The sequence below is a fragment of the Alligator mississippiensis genome, chromosome 1 (genome assembly GCF_030867095.1).
Source record: "Alligator mississippiensis isolate rAllMis1 chromosome 1, rAllMis1, whole genome shotgun sequence".
NCBI classification, from domain to species: Eukaryota; Metazoa; Chordata; order Crocodylia; family Alligatoridae; genus Alligator; species Alligator mississippiensis.
The window spans coordinates 127202580-127220135 of record NC_081824.1 but is presented as its reverse complement, the minus strand read 5'-3'; the positions used below and the strand labels follow the sequence as shown (position 1 = coordinate 127220135).

At 39.3% G+C, this 17556-nt stretch overlaps 1 protein-coding gene across 5 annotated transcripts in view; it reads right to left on the bottom strand.

Moving 5' to 3' along the window:
• Positions 1-461: 461 nt before the first annotated feature.
• Positions 462-17556, bottom strand: part of STXBP5 (syntaxin binding protein 5) — a 215377-nt gene continuing 198282 nt past the window's right edge. For all 5 annotated transcript variants that reach the window (XM_019488355.2, XM_019488356.2, XM_014605540.3 and 2 more), the window contains 4 exons: positions 14135-14300; positions 11025-11136; positions 7653-7873; positions 462-6278 (listed from right to left, as the gene is read on the bottom strand). In XM_019488355.2, coding sequence (XP_019343900.1) covers positions 6237-6278; positions 7653-7873; positions 11025-11136; positions 14135-14300 — 541 coding nt within the window. In that variant the 3' untranslated portion in view covers positions 462-6236. The remainder of the gene's footprint in view (positions 6279-7652; positions 7874-11024; positions 11137-14134; positions 14301-17556) is intronic.

The window sequence follows — 17556 nt, the reverse complement described above, 5'->3', positions numbered from 1 at the left end:
AGGGAAAACATCACTGCACTACGTCTATAATAGACCCATATTTGGAAAAAAAACTGTTATAAAATGATATCTGGATATCACAATTATAAAATGAGAGGTGAATTGGTGGCAAAATTCAGTCACCACTATTGAATATACAGAGCATACAGCAGTTTCAGTTCTGCTCTGGCTGCTGTACCTGCTTGCAGAGCTTACCAAAGGGTACTCAGCACAAACCTAAAGTGAAATGAAATGTACTGAAACTCCTGCCCAATGCACCATGTAAAGGAACTGAAAAAAATAACGGATTGTATGCACAACATGTTCAGTAGGGAATATGTTTTAACAGATGGGGAATGACCTTTAGAGTACCACAGAATGAAAAGACACTAGGAGTTACAGATCAGCCAGTTAAAACAGACAAACAAACAAAAACCAAAAAAATGAAATTGGAGGAAGGAAAAAAAAAGAACAAAGCTAGGTTACAGTTGTTTCAGGAGAGATTTGAATAGTTTATTTTGCCCAATCAGAGCCCTTCAGCATAATGACACATTCATATACACATATATGAATATTTTTTCTGAAACATTAATGTATAATACATTTTTTTTCATTTAAAATACCAGCTGCACAGGTATTTCTTATTTACAAAAATATTCCATACTTAATTTTTAACCTTTGTTATGATGACATAGTTCAAGTACATGTAAGTAAAATAACTCTATGCAGTCTAACATAGTTGTGTTTGTAACAGTACAATTTGCAGATCATATGAAACTATATTTGTAGACAGATGGATTGGCAGTCCTACCTAAAATGCATATTCCAGCAATCACCCTCAGAAGAGTTAGTGGGGCTCAGCAAGACTTAACTGAAGAATAACTGCTGAAAGGAACAAAAGGAAGAAAGAAAAAAAAATCTACGGATGTACAGACTAAGATACAAGCTAGAATCTCTACATCAAGCATGCTTACCCAACAAATGGGCAATGTTAGAAAAATTTACTGATGTTTTTCCTCCCCGGCCCCCCTTGCCCCATGGTGCTGGTACAATGAAAGAGTAGCACAACTAGAAAGCAGCATGTTTCTCCTAGTTCTAACTACTATGCATAGCAGAGCTCAGGTCTAAAGTAATGTAGTACTCTTTATTTACACATTTTAAAAAAAGGGAATATTTAAAATATGTTCCCCTCCTTCCCCGTTTGCATTGCCTATTGCTGAATGTTACTCCGTACACAACTCCTTGCCTGTATTAAACTGAAAAAGGGTTTAATTTCTATGAATTGCTCGACTGGTATATATGTAGCATAACTATTAATAAAGGAATGCAATTGCCAAAAGAATTCTACAGTTACAGAAAATTAAAAAAAATGCATTTAAGTGCTTTGTCTTAAAACTAAAAATAATACCGATCTAGTTGCATCTTCTATTTGATTGTTGTATAATAAAATCTCTCTCTCAACAGACACCAAAAATCAATGCCTGAAATTTCTAAGTGTAAAATAACCTAGAAATACACTCACCTCTCTTGAAACATTAGAATCAAATATAAGGTGTATACTACATCTATATAAAACACGTGATTATAAAAAAAGGGTATCATTTTAATTCAGCTTTACTTTTCAATGCAAATTAAACAATGAAATTGAAAATAAAGTTAGACAGTTCAGCTGATCCACATGCACTATGTTTTCCACTTTTTATTATTTTTCCTCAATACAGTTAATTTCTGTCTACAAAATGCTTGAATTTTTTTTGTGGCAGCAGCAAAGTCATCATCAACCACAGGAAAAGATTCACATAAGATTTACAAGAATCTGGCTAAAATGAGGAAAAAGTACAACTGACAAACTACACTGTAAAGGAAGGCAATCATTGCACATAATTCAAACAACATACATCAACACAGCACTGCAACTGCAGTCAAATTTATACCCAGTTAAATCAAACCATGAATAGAAAGAGGAGGGCACTTCAGCCATAGGCTATATGGTTTTCAAAACAAAATCTGAAAACATGTAATGTTGATCACCAAGTGTAAAACTAATGTGGAACCAAGATTTATTAACTACAAAAAAACCCCTTCATTGGACAAAAATACATAAAACTCCATTTTCATTTTTTGGAAATTTATTATTTAAAAAGGCTGAATAAAATACCTGAAAAACTATTTTTTTCATTACTCTACAAATAATTTTAAAACAAAAATTATGGTAAACATCCAACAGCAAGTTGCAGCTCTTGAGAAAGGTTTTCCACTAGGTTTGATTTTTTTAAATACAGTATCTTTCACTCCCTAAGCTAAGGAATAATTTTAAAATGTTCAAAAATGTGGGTCATCTCACTGCAAATATAATAAATTTCAGCAAAGCATTTCAAGTGAAGCAAATGGGGTCTCTCTTTTTCGTGGTTAGCAATTGTATCTCAATAAGAGACATGAATGTATTTCTTATAAGCTTAAAACAACTTTTTGTATGGATAATATACATCCTTTAAGTACTCTGACTTAAACTTCTAAAATTAAAGTTAAGTGTACATATATAAAATTCTTTTGAAAATTAAAAGTATTCTTCAGAAATATGTATAAATATAACAAATTACTATCTTGAATGATCTAGAAACAAATCTGAAAGTGTTGCAGTAATTTTAAAACTGAAAATCCTGACAAATTAAATGCCTTTTGTTAGATTCTATATTGTATATATTTAAATACACAATTTTTGATGAAAACACACATTCATTGGTTTACGTAATTTTCAAATGTACACATATTAGACTGTTCTAAGCTCTCCATATTGAATGTATGTGCTTATATACAAATAATGAACCTGAACTACAGAAACATGAAAATAAAAATTAACAATCAAAATACCAAGTCTGAATTAAAGTGCAGGAAAAAATTCAAGTTTAAAGTTCAGGTGAGATCAGTGCTACTTAAGCAAAGGGGAAAAAAAGGAAAAAGGAAAAAAAAACTGCCAAAAAAAAAATCACCTTTGGATATAGCTTTCTAATGCGCTCTGTCATGCAAGAAACACATAGCAGAACTATGTTAAAATACAGACAAGTAATACAGTTATAAATTAATGTAATACTTCGTAAGTGTTCATTTTCCAAACAACAAATCTTTCAAGATGCCTGGGGTGTAACACTTTCAGACTTATTTGGAGTAGACACATATTTACATGAAACAACATTCAGAAGAAATAATAATTTGGCAGGATTCCTATGTTGAAGAAAAGCTTCTTCAGTTTCAAGGTAATTAAATGCGACACAGTACATAAAAGACAAATAAATAGCAGCAACTTCTCACACTTCCATCAAAAGATGAGAGAGGAAAGAGTTATAGAGTTCAGTTGTATTTTGCTATTCTTCCAGATACAGAGTAAAAGGTTAAACAACTAAAATGCCAACCAAGAGGACAAATGCGATTCCCCTCTTTCAAGTAAATTCATTTTAGAGGGACTTGACCAATAACAGCAAATAAAAATGAGACTTTGCCTCAGTATCATCTCTTTGATGAGAAAAATGACAAAACTAATGTTTAAGACTGAAATGCAATTAAAAAAAGAGTACGCAACTCTCATAACTAAGAACCAACTGTGAATTCATGTTTAAGAAATGAATGTTATGATCTTCAATTTTCAAACAAAAACACACAAGCAGCAGAAATAAATGTTAAAGAAATTGCATCAGATTCTTCAGTCCAAATAAACCAATATTTTTCCTGTGTTAGCATATACTTTCTCATTCCATTTAGTCTTCCTTTGCCTGCTGGTAGTTCTCTAATGCTTTTCTCAGAAGAGCAAGCAAGTTTCCCTCTCAAACCAGTGCCAGCTTTCATGGATCTGACATTATGACTTGTTGATAAGTACTTCTACTAGCACCTCTCCCAGAGATTGATCAAAATAATTCTCCAATAGATTCCTGTTGCTTTGAAATGCAGTCCATATCTTGATCAGGTCAGAGTACCAGCAACAGAAATATTTTGAAATTGGGGAGGAAGGAGAAAATTGCACCTCTAATTTTAGAAATAAATTATCTAGTAATCTTGTTCTCTGCTTTCTGAACTGCAAGCAAACACAATATTACTTTAATATAAAAGAGGCAAAATGATACCATAAAAATGTGTCACATGAAGTGCTAAAATGATGCAGGCCAAGTTATCATGTAGCTGGTGTTAAATTAAACCCCATATCTATGGGGAATTAGTCAGAATTTAGAATGGTAACTTTTCTTTACATGCTGGACCACTTACAAAAACATATAAAAAGTCAGGGTTTTTATGTTGTGGTGCAGCATAGAATGGTAGAATCCACAGTACATCTCCCAGATGCAGACAACAGAACTCATTTATTGCCTTTTAGTTTATTCCTTTTCTCAATTAGATCAAATTAAGTTAACATACACAAATCTAATTAATCAATGTGCGTCACAAATTCTGAACATATTTGGGGGGATGAAACTGACAATTTTCTTTTTACTTTCTTAAAGAATCCGTAACCCTTTATATTTTGCATCTCTCAAATAAGCAGCCATGTTTCCTGTAAACATTACTAAATTACATTTAACCATACCAACCAGTTTTGCTCTGGGAATGCTTGAAGAGAAGTGCATAGCACACACATACAGAGTTAAGGTGCTAGGAGGAGTCAATTTTATTGATTCTTATAGGAACATTTAAAATACAACAGCTCTTACTTTCTAATTATTCCCCACTGCAAAATACAACCAGGCCTATTTCCAATTGGAGGTTAAGAAAATGATTAGTTTAGTTTCTGAAATACAGATACTTCTAAGCATCTCTCGCGCTCTCTCAATTTAAACTCTGGCCATCCCTACAGATATGGCTTTGGTGCAGCAATTATTAAATTGGCTCAGCTGCATGAATTTTTTGCCTGACCAAATTTAATTAATGGTCTGCCACTTCCTGAAATAAAGAACCTCTTAATTGGTCGTTTTCGATATCAGCCCTATGTATAACAAACACTAGTTTTACCAACTAAATCCAATTTTTAGGTAAGCATTCTTCAGTATTTGAAGGGACTACGATATAAACTTAGCAGCTCTACAATAAGATTTGAGAAATCTGCTAGAAGACTAGACACTGATAGTTATAATTAGCATTAGATGCTTGCTGTAATCCATGCAACAGCATCTCCACTGAGTTTAAAAATGTTTGAAACCTGAGTCCAAGGTTGTTTGATTTGGTAGGAAAGAACTAAAGGGGCATATATATCTTAGCTGCAGGTTTTGCTTGAAACCAATCTCAGCAATTTTAATGGCTGTAAAGATACATTCTGTTAAACATTTATAAAAATTCACAGCATGAAGGAAACCTACAGCCAATTCCAAACATTTTACAAACTGAACCAATGGTGAAAAAAATCCTATTTAGCTAAATGAAACAAGATAGGTAACAGACATTGAAGTATTCTCCTCATCACGATGAAGATGTTTTCACTTTTCACATTGCACAGCTATAACACAAATGAAAACTCCCAGCATGACACACAGTTGAGTCATATTAGTCACTTGATATTTTTAATGCAAAATTATTTATCCTCTTGTTTTGCACTTGACAGAGTATGGTGTGAATACAAGAAAACTAGATCAGGGGTCCAAGAAGAGACTACGTAGAGGTCAACTATGTATACATTTTCAAGATGGACTTTTCAAACTTCCAGCTTCTCTGATACAAGAAATGGCAGCAAGAGTTTAACTCTTCTTCAACAACAACAACAATGACCAGTCCTAGGGAGGATAGGCGTAAGTCAGCTGTTAACAGTCCAATAAGACAAACAACTTTATTCCAGCTCTTGGACCCCTGATTTATTGCCTCCCCTCACAGGAGGGTGAAACACTGGCAGCAGTTACAATAGCACAAAAACTTTTGGCATATGAAATTTTAACACAGGATAGATCCTGCATTGCCCCTGCCCATCTCACATGACATTTCTCCCCTTCATTCTACCTCTTCTTCACGTGTCTTTTATTACTTGCTCTATTCCCGAGCTCTCATTCAACCCACAGCTAAGACAAACACTCCAGTTTTTTGTCTCTCTCTCTCTCTCTCAGACATAATGCTCCTCAGTTAAAGCCATATGACGGAGGTAAAACAGGGTATGACTTGTGCTACGAAACAACAGTATCCAATGGTGAATACTCCTCTTAACTCCATGGTCCTGAAGAAATTAAGTAAAAGAAAAAATATTTTTTTCCTCAAAATAAAGTTAAATAGATGCATTTGGATGTGGGGTGTCAGAACTGGTACCACTTCTTGTCCTTGTACTTCAACATCATCTACAAATAAGCAAAAAAAAAAAAAAAAAAAAAAATGAAGGAAATCTATCAATACAGTTAATATCTCTATTTACTGATGTAATCAAATACAGACTGATTAATTCTTTATTTTACAGTCTCTCTCTCTCTCTCTTTTGAGAGAGAGAGAGAGACTGTAAAATAAAGAGTGATGTGAATCTGGTGAAGAACTGTGAGTGAGCAGAAAAATACTGTTGTAATAACATTGCTAAGGGTATATCTGTTGCTGCTCTTCTGGCAGTAGAGAAGACAGACAGCCTTACAAGGAAAGGAAGGTTCTGGGGCAGGTAGGACAGAAAGAGACTTGGAAGAACAATGAAGTGGTAGGAAACTGTCTCTGGTGGCTACTCAAGGTAAAAGAGCAAGAATTTCTGGAATTCCTAATGTATAATTGGGTCTATTTTGGTTTACAGACCACAGGACTCATGTACAATAGTGTTCACTATACATACATAATGAACAAATAAACAAATTACACTAAACATCTGACACTGTCACAAGAATTTCTCTGCCAAAGGAAACTGACTTAAGGCCTCATGCAGACACTCAGTTTCTCTTGGGGGAGTCGCTACTCTCCCAGTAGAAACCACAAGTGTACAAATGTTCATGCGTTTTCTCCCAGGGTAAAAATGGCCACCCCAGGAGAAAAGTAACCTGAGAACAACCAGGGTTAAATCAGTCCCTGGAGAGTTTCTCCTGGGGAAGCAAATGCCTGTACGTGCCATGGCTTCACTCAGAGGAGAACAGTCTTCCAGCTTCTTCCCCTCCACCCCCAGGGACAGAGTGTCACTTGCTGGATTCTGGTGCTCCAGAACACTCCCCTTCATAAGCCCAACATTGTGCTGCAGGGTAATGCAAGCTGACTATGGGCAGTGTGGGTCAGCCAATCAGGTCTGCCCTATGCACTACTGCAATCTGTTGGCTAGGCAGACTAAAGAAGCCTGCAGACATATTGAGACGTGTGCACAGTATCCCCCGTTGGCTGCACAGTGTCAGCACTGCAAGCTCTGCACTTTTCAGGGCCTTGGCATTCAAATGTCTGTACACATGGCTTGGGCTAAGTTTCTTTCCCAGGTTATTTGAATATGTGTATGTAGCCTAAAAGTATCCCTGAAAGTGTATCACATCAGCTATTTGTTACAGAACCAAGCCATGCCTATGAATAAGTCTGGTTACTTTAACAGAAATGTTACTTCTTATTGCTTAAGATAAAAGTAAAGTTCTGTGAGAAAACAAAGGAAGTGTCAACTATTAACCATAAAGTTTCCTTTTTTGCAAGTGTTCTGTTTTTAGTGAAGGTAAGTCAGAAGTGCAATTTCCACATCTCTGTCAGGTTAAAGATCTAATAATACTTACCTCATGAGCATGTTTAGAGAAAGAATCAGCACTAGAAAGCATAGCTGCCGTTCTTTCTTCCAGGTCTCCCAGTTTCTGTCCTCTTTCATCTAGTGCCAGCCGGGCTCGTGCTAGTTCACCAACAACACCAGATGCTGCTCCTTTAACACCTTCGATACCACCTGGCCCTGGGATATGCTGAGCAAGACTCCTTGATGCCTTTCCAGATGATGATTCTCCAACTTGACATATTCAAAGATCAAGATAACAAAACAAAACAAACAAACAGAAAAAAACAACACAAAAAAAATAAAATTTCTTACCATGGGTTAATTTTTAAACCAGTGCCTAACTACCATATTTACCCCAAATCAAGACAACTCTAAATCTAAGAAAACCCCCTCAGAATTAGATTCTAGACATAGAAAATATATGTATTTGTTATAAATTTTCCATTTTTAGAATATAATTTGTGGAGGGTCATCTTAAATTTGTCCCTCCCCCACCACTGCAGCAGGCAAGCAGTGGCAGGGGAGTCCAGTGGCCTGATCCCTGACCCTTGCTGCCTGTCCCCCCATGACCACTTGCCACCCTGGCTCCCTGCCTCCCTCCCCAGTGCCTGTGCACCCCTCGCCTGCCCCCATAGTGCTTATACCCCTTGTTGCTTGCCCCCACCCTCCCTGCACTGCTGCTGTCTTGCCTCCCTGAGTCCTACCCCTCCTGTCTGGCTTCCCTGTCATTTGCTCCACACCGTACCTGTACCCCTGGCACCTGTCCCCCTCCACCACTTGCCCCCACTTGCTTGGCCCCCTTTGCTGCTTGCCTCCCATTGCTTATCTTTCTTTTTCAAGCTCTGGCTCTAAATGGGGCCCTGCTCTGGGCTGGGGTAAGAAGGACAGAGCACATGCTGCATCAAGCCCTGCTAGCAGTTCTTGGGGTGGTGGCAGCTTCAGCCCTGGCCCCAGAGCTGGGGCCACAGCTGCTGTTGCTGCTGTGTGGCCAGAGCCTATAAGGGAAGTTGCAATGAGAAGATAAGTGATAGGGGTGGGGAGCAAAGATGGAAGCAGGGTGTAGCAGATGCTTTAGGGGCAGGTGGTAGGTGAAAGAGGCAGTGGCTGCAGCTCTGAATCCAACCCTGGGCTTAGAGATGGAGCTGTAGCTGCATCCATTGCCCCTCCCTCCACCTGCACTCAAATTAAGATGAGGGGGTTCCTCCTATGATAAGTGGGGGAGAAACCTCATTTTATATTTGAGTAGATATGCTACTTGATACCAATAAATTACAACTTCAAGATAAAAAAGTATGGTGGTTTAATCTAGGAAGCTCCTTTAATTAAATATGAATAAGCTTTCCCTAGTTTTTATACTCTATTATCCAAAAAAAGGCCATTAAACATACATTACATGTTACTATAAAATTACTACACTTCTCATTCGTAAAATAAGTGTAATTAATTTTTGCTTGGGTGACTAAGGGCATTTATACCCATAATTTTTTTTGTCCTATGTTGCGCCAGAGATCTGCCACTTCGGAGCAAACTCGATTAAATCAAGTCTGTTCCACACATGAGGTGAGGCAAACTGCGCTGCGCTGTGTGAAGTTGTATAAGTGGTGAAATGCGTGTCAGTGTACAGAAAATGGCAGCAGTGCGCTTTTGAACTAAAATGCCTCCAATCTGTTTTAGTTCAAAAGCACACCATTATCATTTTCTCAGTGCTGGCATGCATTTCGCCACTTATACAACTGTAAGTGTCACAGTGTCGGGCACTTTTCAAAGCACCCGGTGCTGTAGTGCTTATACGTGCAAAAATGCCATGAGTAACTAGTGCTGGTTCTGCCTAGAAACAGTACTAATTGCTTATTGTAAATGATGGCAATTTCATTAAACAGGTTTCTCTCCCAGTTCAAGTTTTGGGTCTAAGTGACAAACTTTACTGGCATACTTATGTCAATAACAGGGGTATGAAGTAAAGTCATTTGTGATCAAAGCACAAAGGTTTTTTGAAGGTCACAAATTCCTAGTGTAGAGTAAGGCTGGCAACATTTTGCTGGGCAGTCTCAGGTGCTGGTGCTGGCCGCAGCTGGCAGCAGCAGCATGTTGTCAGGTCCCCCGATCTGTGCGCAGGATGACAGCATGCTGCCGCTGCTGGCTGGGGCCAATGCCAGCACCTGAGTCTGTCTGCTGCAGCCCATGATGAGTGCTGGGAAGAACAAGTTCTGGCACTGCCCTCAGCTGGCAGTGGCAGCCTGCTGTCATCCCATGTGCAGATCCGGGGACCTGCGCCCCCCCGGGAGGAGTCTAGCACAGCCCCACAGCCATCCCGCGGGTTGCTGGGCCCCTGATCTGTGCATGGGATGACAGCAGGCTGGTGCTTCTGGCTGGGGCCAGTGGCAGCACTAGTTTTCCCAGCACTTGGCACAGGTTGTGTCCAGCGCTGGTCCTGGCCGGCAGTGTCAGCCCGCATCATCCGGGGGCCTGTGCCCCCTGGGAACAGCTGAAACATATCAAAACAGCTTTGAAAAGAAGCACTTGTCAAAATTTCAAACAGCCCTAGTGAAAATAATCATGCAGTTACAAGAAAAGTTACTAATGAGCAAGTTCTTTTACTTGTATTGACTATGTACCCATTTTCACTATGGGTAGGCTCATATTAGAGCCTTTGATCAGATACTTTTTCCCTTAGCAACAGCTGCACAGGGAACTCTCACCCCACCCCTACATGGGCCTCTTACATAGTGGTGCTCTTTCCTGCTTTTCTCAACTACCAAACTAGATACTGAAGTTTTTTGATCTGCTCTCTTTGTGGCCAGTTCTGTGCTACAAGGAAGCCATTCATAGCCTTGGCTTACCTAGAAGGTTTTATTCTGTGGAAAGGAGCTCTTTCCCACCACCTCCCTAGTTTGTGCCGCATGAGGCACAGATATTTTGCAACTGGTCTACAGTACATACTTTTACCAACAGAATACTACTTCTGCTGGCAAAACAGTATCCACCCATACTCTTAACTTCCTTTAATACTGTAACACTTTTCTTTATGCTCACAGAATAACATGTACTTTGCAGTTGATAGTTTATGCAGATACACCCAAACTTCTGAACCATACCAGCTGACATTAGGGCCTCCCAGGATGCCTTGCACATCCTGCTGGAACAACTACCATAGTAGGAACCATGAGATTCCAACAGGGGCCACTCAGAACCACCAGAATGCATGTATATGTGCACATCATCTAGCACCTTGTCTGTGGCAGCAGACACCTTAATTAACTTAATGTTCTTTTAATGTACATTTTACATAAAATATTTTTATGCAACTAAACTGCTTTTCTTGTGTGGAATTACTGCAGAGTAGTAACAACAACAACAACAATTAAAAAAAATATCATCTTACAAAGTTCTTCCCTGTCAAGAGACTGGGCACCGCCTCCAAACAATCCTTTAAAGAACCCCCTGTTTGGTGCTTCTGGAGTTTCTACTGGAGTAAAGAGTTCACCCAACATTTCCTTTGCAAAAAACAAACAAACAGGCTCTATTACTACCAACAACTTACGTTCAATTTTTTTTTTTTTTTTTTTAGACACTGACAAATGCACAATGTTCCTGGAGTACACTTTCATTTTATCCAGTGATTTTCAAGGTCTGAATTTCTCAAAGCAACATTCTCTCCCTAGGATCTATCATTCTCTCTCGCTACTTGCAGTAGATATATAGAACTACTTTACTTTGGTAACATTTCAGAGAATTAAAGAATGGGATTATACAATTATTCAATGTTATCCAATGTTCTTTAATACTTTGAGCTTGTAATTAATCACTGTTGCCAAGAAACATTTCTGAGTATTCTCTCAAATAAAAACTTGGGTAATACCTATTAATTCTTGCCAAAACTATATTAAATACAATTCATTACATCTTCACTATAACTTCTTTATATCAAATTTACATCCACTCATGCATGTTGTTGATATTATGCCGCCTTCTCTTTTTAAGAATTAGATTACTGTGAAAGTTCAAGACTTTTCCTTAGCCTAAAGTACATTAGGGTATGGACAGCCAGTTTATTATTGTGGTAGTCCACCATCATATAAATAAGCACTTTTTTTTTTCTGATTCATGATATGCAAAGTGGAAGGATTTAAGAATGCATTAATAAAAGAAAGTGAGAAACAGTGCCATTCCCTTTGCAATACAGATGTGGCTCTGAAAATCATATTTATATTAGATTCCTTAAAAGGTAAATCATATTAGGATGGACAATGGTTAGCTATCTAGCCGGTCCATCCACCACTTCTTAGAATTTTAGAATAAAATCCTAGAATATCATTGAGATAACAGCCAAACTCATTGACTTCAAGGGTATCACAATTTCACCCCCAGTGTTAGAGTATTGTCACACTGGGATCCAAACGTGTGAGAGCAGCTTGCGTGCACATAGCCAAGATAGATTTTAAATTAGGTAGTACAGATAGTAAACAACAGTGTAGGTAGGACACTACTGGGGCCAGCATGGGCTGCAAAACCCACCCAAGACCACTGGAAGACTTGGGTAGCTACCCTATGGTGAGCTCTGTGCTGCTAGCTACTTCAAAAATTCACACCTTTAGATTGCACCACGGTACATACTTGGAAAACCCTGCAAAGTATTATTATCCTTTCAGGAGCACTTTTAAATTTGGTTTTACATTTAATAGAGGTTCAATAGCAAGGAAAATAACTAGTCCAGAAAATAACTAACAAATGTCCATCACTTCTAAAACATTACATAATGTAATATTATGTGACAACTGTGCATTTGTTATGGATATCAGAAGATTCTATCCTAGAATTTCTATTTCAAAAGATCGCACCTTCCCAATGCCACTAGAGCAAGTGTAAGTGATTCTACCTTTGATCATACATTGCTCTGAGATGCTGATGTCTTAAATCCCCACTCTTTGGTTCCATCCATCAGGTGAACACATTGGGTGAGGTGACAAGTTAGGACAATGCTGGCTGATTTTGAAAGTTTCATCCCACATGTTTACAAGATAATATCTAAAGCTTCTCTCATGAAATAACCTGTGCCTACACATGAAAACACATCCTACTATTTAATGGTCAGGTCTACTTTATCTAATGAATTCTTCTGAATTAAGGCAAGGAAAGATACCAAGTGGCCTCAGAATCACACCTGATGCTTAACTATGTCCAATTCTGCACTGCTGTTGAAGGTGTCATGGTAGTTTTCCCAAAAAAGAAATCATGCCCCAATCCTGCTACTTGCTGTAGGAGGAAGGGCCCCTAGGGAAGTCCTGCTGAGGTCAATAGGTCTATACATGGGCACAACGATCCACTTGCAAAGAATCAATTACAAGTCAGGGCCTACATTTGTTCCCCCACTTTTTTTTGCAGGGAAAGGTTGGGGGGGGGAGGGGGAGGGGTGCTGGCTGCATATCCCTGCTACTAGTATCCAGCATGCTATATGCAAAATTTGTACCTGAACTCCACCCTTGTGCTTTCATGTTTCTGAGCTTTCTGGCAGGTAGAGTGCCCTCCAGTGTAATTTAGTTATCCTTCAGAAACTAATGAACAGAAACCGCTCTGGGTTGCTTTACACAAAGAACATGGTCAGACTCTTTTATGACCTCTCATGTCAACTCTGCATCTCATACCTCAGACTAGCAACCAGCATATTCCTTATATCAAGGCTTACAAAGGGCTCTTTGCAATGCAACTTTCACAATTCCTGCAACTGGGAGAATGTGTACCTATATAAGACTGGGTTTCTTAGACTCCCTTTATACTACCTCCCACCCTCTTATACACCACACAGGTCAATGCTGAAGAAACTCACCCTAGGTCTCTGACAATTCTAGGATATAACGCTTCAACCCAATAGTTCCCTACACCACTTTTTGGCTGAATGAACCACTGTCACCCTCATAATTTCTCATGGACCACCAAGATGGTACCATCAAACTTTTAATTGTAAAGACTGGCAGATCTTCTTATAGTTTCTCCCATATGTCCTTGGCAGCCTTCAAGTTCGATGAGAAGATTCTTTGAGGTCCACACAAAATTCTGTGGTTGATAGTGGTTTATTCAGCCAAAAAGTTTGGGAAGTGCTGATAATCAAAATACTTTGAGTGTATTCTCCTTTCACACAGAAGCATGCAGCTTGGATTAGTTCTGTTGATTGGAGGCATTTTGAAATACTTATCTACCTAAATTATCAAGGAAGTTTTGTATGGACCAAGGGTATGATATTAACAGGAAGGCATGTCCTCTATAAAGAGAAAAAATGCTTCAATACCACTGGAAGGAAAAAAACCCACAACCTAGGCCAATGTTTACATCAGATTCATCAGCAGGCATGCTGTGCTTTATACTTCCAAGCTCACAAGCACATGATAACTTTTTTAGAAGGGGTCTTAAACTACCATGTAAACATCCACAATGAAAAGCTGAGACCTCTGGTGGAAACTTGCTTCAGTAAAAAATACAGTAATTTTTACTGTTTACCTGTAGATTTTCACAAGTTTCTTGACTGTAGGTGATTCTCTGGATTTCTGTAGGCGAGACAAGATACAATGCTTGCCCATTGTTGGTGAAGCAGAATGTTCTGGCTATCCGCATATTGGTGAGAGGCAGGTAGTATACATCCAACAATGGCCTTAAACTTGGCAAACTTGAGAAGAGAATTAAAAGTTCATTAAAGTTAAGGAAGACTGCATTTTTAGTTATTAGTATGCAGTTTCTCACTTATATTTATACATTATAATCTTACAATCACAGGCTTTCTGTTTTTATTTTTATCATACTAACAGATACTTCAAAAGACAAGATTCAAATAGGTGCCACTCAGTGACATAAGACCTCACAGGTAATAAATACAACATGCCACATGCTTCATTCCTTGGGATTAAGACCTAAAATGTCCCTAATCTACCACACATCTAAAGTGTGGTTGAATAATTAATTTCTAACATGAACTTCTACTATGTCATCACCAATAAGCCATAAATTTAAGCAGAATGTTTAAGGGTGGGTAATTTGATTGGGAATTAAGTTTAAAATCTCATTTACTCAGAAAGATCATGTGAGATATCATGGGTATGTTCAAGCTCTCACGCAACACTGTCAATATATAATTTGAGTATATTTTTTCACAAAGTCTACACTGTAAATTACAGCATTTAATCCATCCACAATTCCTGGTTTTTTCATCAAGAGGAAAAAAATTCTAAATAAGCAACTCACAGGAATACAGGAAAACAGGCAAAGAAAGTATTTTTTTTAAAAAGACAACTTAATCATTGAGTGAATCAGTCTTCCTTTTACCTAGATTTTACTGCATTCAAGATGAAATAATCCTAAAGCAAATCTTACAAAACAGAATTATAATCTTAACACGTCTGCATGTCTGGGTCTCTGTGTAAGGGAGCCAAAGCTCTCCAGAGTGGGGTAACATATAAACTATGAGCATATCGATACTGTCTTTATGGTGGTCTTGGGACACAGCCCAAGGACATAGCCAAAAAAGCAAGCCTTGCCCATTCACTCCACTACCCACATGCTACAAAAATCATTTTATGATCTCTCTTTGGCACATGCCCAGGGTATGGTTTCGGAATCTGTCTTAGGTATGCTCATGACAGTGGTGCTGGGCATGCCTATCACCCCTCTAATGGTGACTATGCAACATTTTTTCAGTGTCACAAGGCTCATTTCTTTGTGGCAACTTCCACATATGGTATGTGGGGAAAAAAAAAATTAAAAAACTAGGCGACTGGCATTGATGCCTACACAGTCAGATGGATAACAAATTGGCTGAAGGGTCATATTCAGAGGGTGGTGGTGGATGGGTCATATTCGACCTGGGGGGAAGTGGACAGCGGAGTCCCCCAGGGCTCGGTCCTTGGGCCCGCACTGTTCAATTTCTTTATCAGCGATTTGGACGATGGGGTGAAAAGCAACCTGTTTAAATTTGCTGATGATACCAAGATTTGGGGTGAGGTGGGCATGCTAGTAGGGAGGGAAAGACTGCAGCAAGACCTGGATAGGTTGGCAGGGGTGGGCTAATAAAAACAGGATGGGTTTCAATACGGACAAGTGCAGGGTGCTGTACTTGGGCAGTAGTAACCAGCAGCACACTTATGTAAGATGGGAAACTCCCTTCTTGAGAGCACGGAGGCAGAAAGGGATCTTGGAGTCATTATTGACTCCAAGATGAACATGGGCCGACAATGCAAGGTCACGGTCAGCAGGGCTAACCGGACCTTATTATGCATCCACAGGTGCATCTCAAGTAGGGCCAAGGAGGTGATCCTCCCCCTCTACGCAACACTGGTCAGGCCACAGCTGGAGTACTGTGTCCAGTTCTGGGCACCCCACTTCAGGAGGGATGTGGACAACAGTGAGAGGGTCCAGAGGAGGGCTACCCGCATGATCCGGGGACAGCAGGGCAGACCCTACAATGAGAGGCTATGGGACCTGAACCTGTTCAGCCTTCACAAGAGAAGGCTGAGGGGGGACCTGGTGACCATCTATAAACTCACTAGGGGGGACCAGAAGGGTTTGGGGGAGACCTTGTTTCCCCTAGCTCCCCCTGGGATAACAAGGAATAACAGCCACAAGTTGTTGGAGAGTAGGTTTAGATTAGACATCCGTAAGAACTACTTCACAGTTAGGGTGGCTAGGATCTGGAACCAACTTCTAAGGGAAGTGGTGCTGGCTCCCACTCTGGGGGTCTTTAAGAAGCGGCTTGATGCCTACCTGACTGGGGTCATTTGAGCCCAGTTTTCCTCCTGCCCAGGAAGGGGGTCGGACTTGAAGATCTCTTCCAACCCTACTTCTATGAGTCTATGGATAATAGTCTATTTGCCTACAAGTGACCATATTATTTCTGGGTGGTAAACAATATCCTTGGAACTTTTCACCAGTTTCTGATGTTAGTGGGAAGCAAAGACTCCTCTGCCCCTACTAGACTCCCAAAATTAGATTAGATTAGATTTCACAGACATTAGGGCTGGAAGGGACCTTGGAAGATCATCGAATCCAGCCCTCTGCCCTAAAGGCAGGAAGTCAGCTGGGGTCATAGGATCCCAGCAAAATAAGCATCCATTTTTTTCTTCCAGGTATTCAACATAGGTGCTTGAACCAGCTCCGATGGCAGGCTATTTCAGACCCTGGGGGCTCGGACAGTAAAGAAATTCTTCCTTATGTCCAGCCTGAAATGGTCTTGCAGTAGTTTATAACTGTTCGACCTTGTCATCCCTTGGGGCACTTTGGTGAACAAATGTTCCCGCAATACTGGTGGTCACCCCTGATAAGCTTATAGGTGGCCATCAGATCAGACTCTGTCTAATCTCCCAAAATTAGACAAAGTGGAGAAAGAATCCAAGCAATGCTGCTTTGTAAGTGATGCAGCGGCCTTGCATACATCCGAAATATAAAACACTATCTGGACAACTGCAGACACTTTGACGTCAGACAGATTCCACCTTGATCAGCATTTTCATCTTCAAACAAAAACATAGTAATGCAAAATCATTTGAGCATGGCCTCTTAGTTATGGCACCTCCAGGGTAACTGGTATCAAACCAAAACAAATTGTGTGGATTTCCTAATGTCTCTAATTAAATTCAAGTAGAATAGTAAATTCTTCTGAAGTAGGATGGGCATATCAGCATGAGAAAAAGCTGCCTTTACAATATGTTCACTTAAGTAGAATTACAATAATACTTTGGAGACAAGTCTCAGTTTATTGTGCTAAACCAACTTATTCTTGTAAAACTCGACATAACATGGATCAGTTAATAGAGTTTGTTGTTCACTCTGTAAGCTCAGTCACAAGGAGAAATACATAGTAGCTATTTAAAAAAGAAATTATCAATCTGTTAAGAGGGACACTTTATTTGGAGTGTGGGGTAGTAGGATCAGAA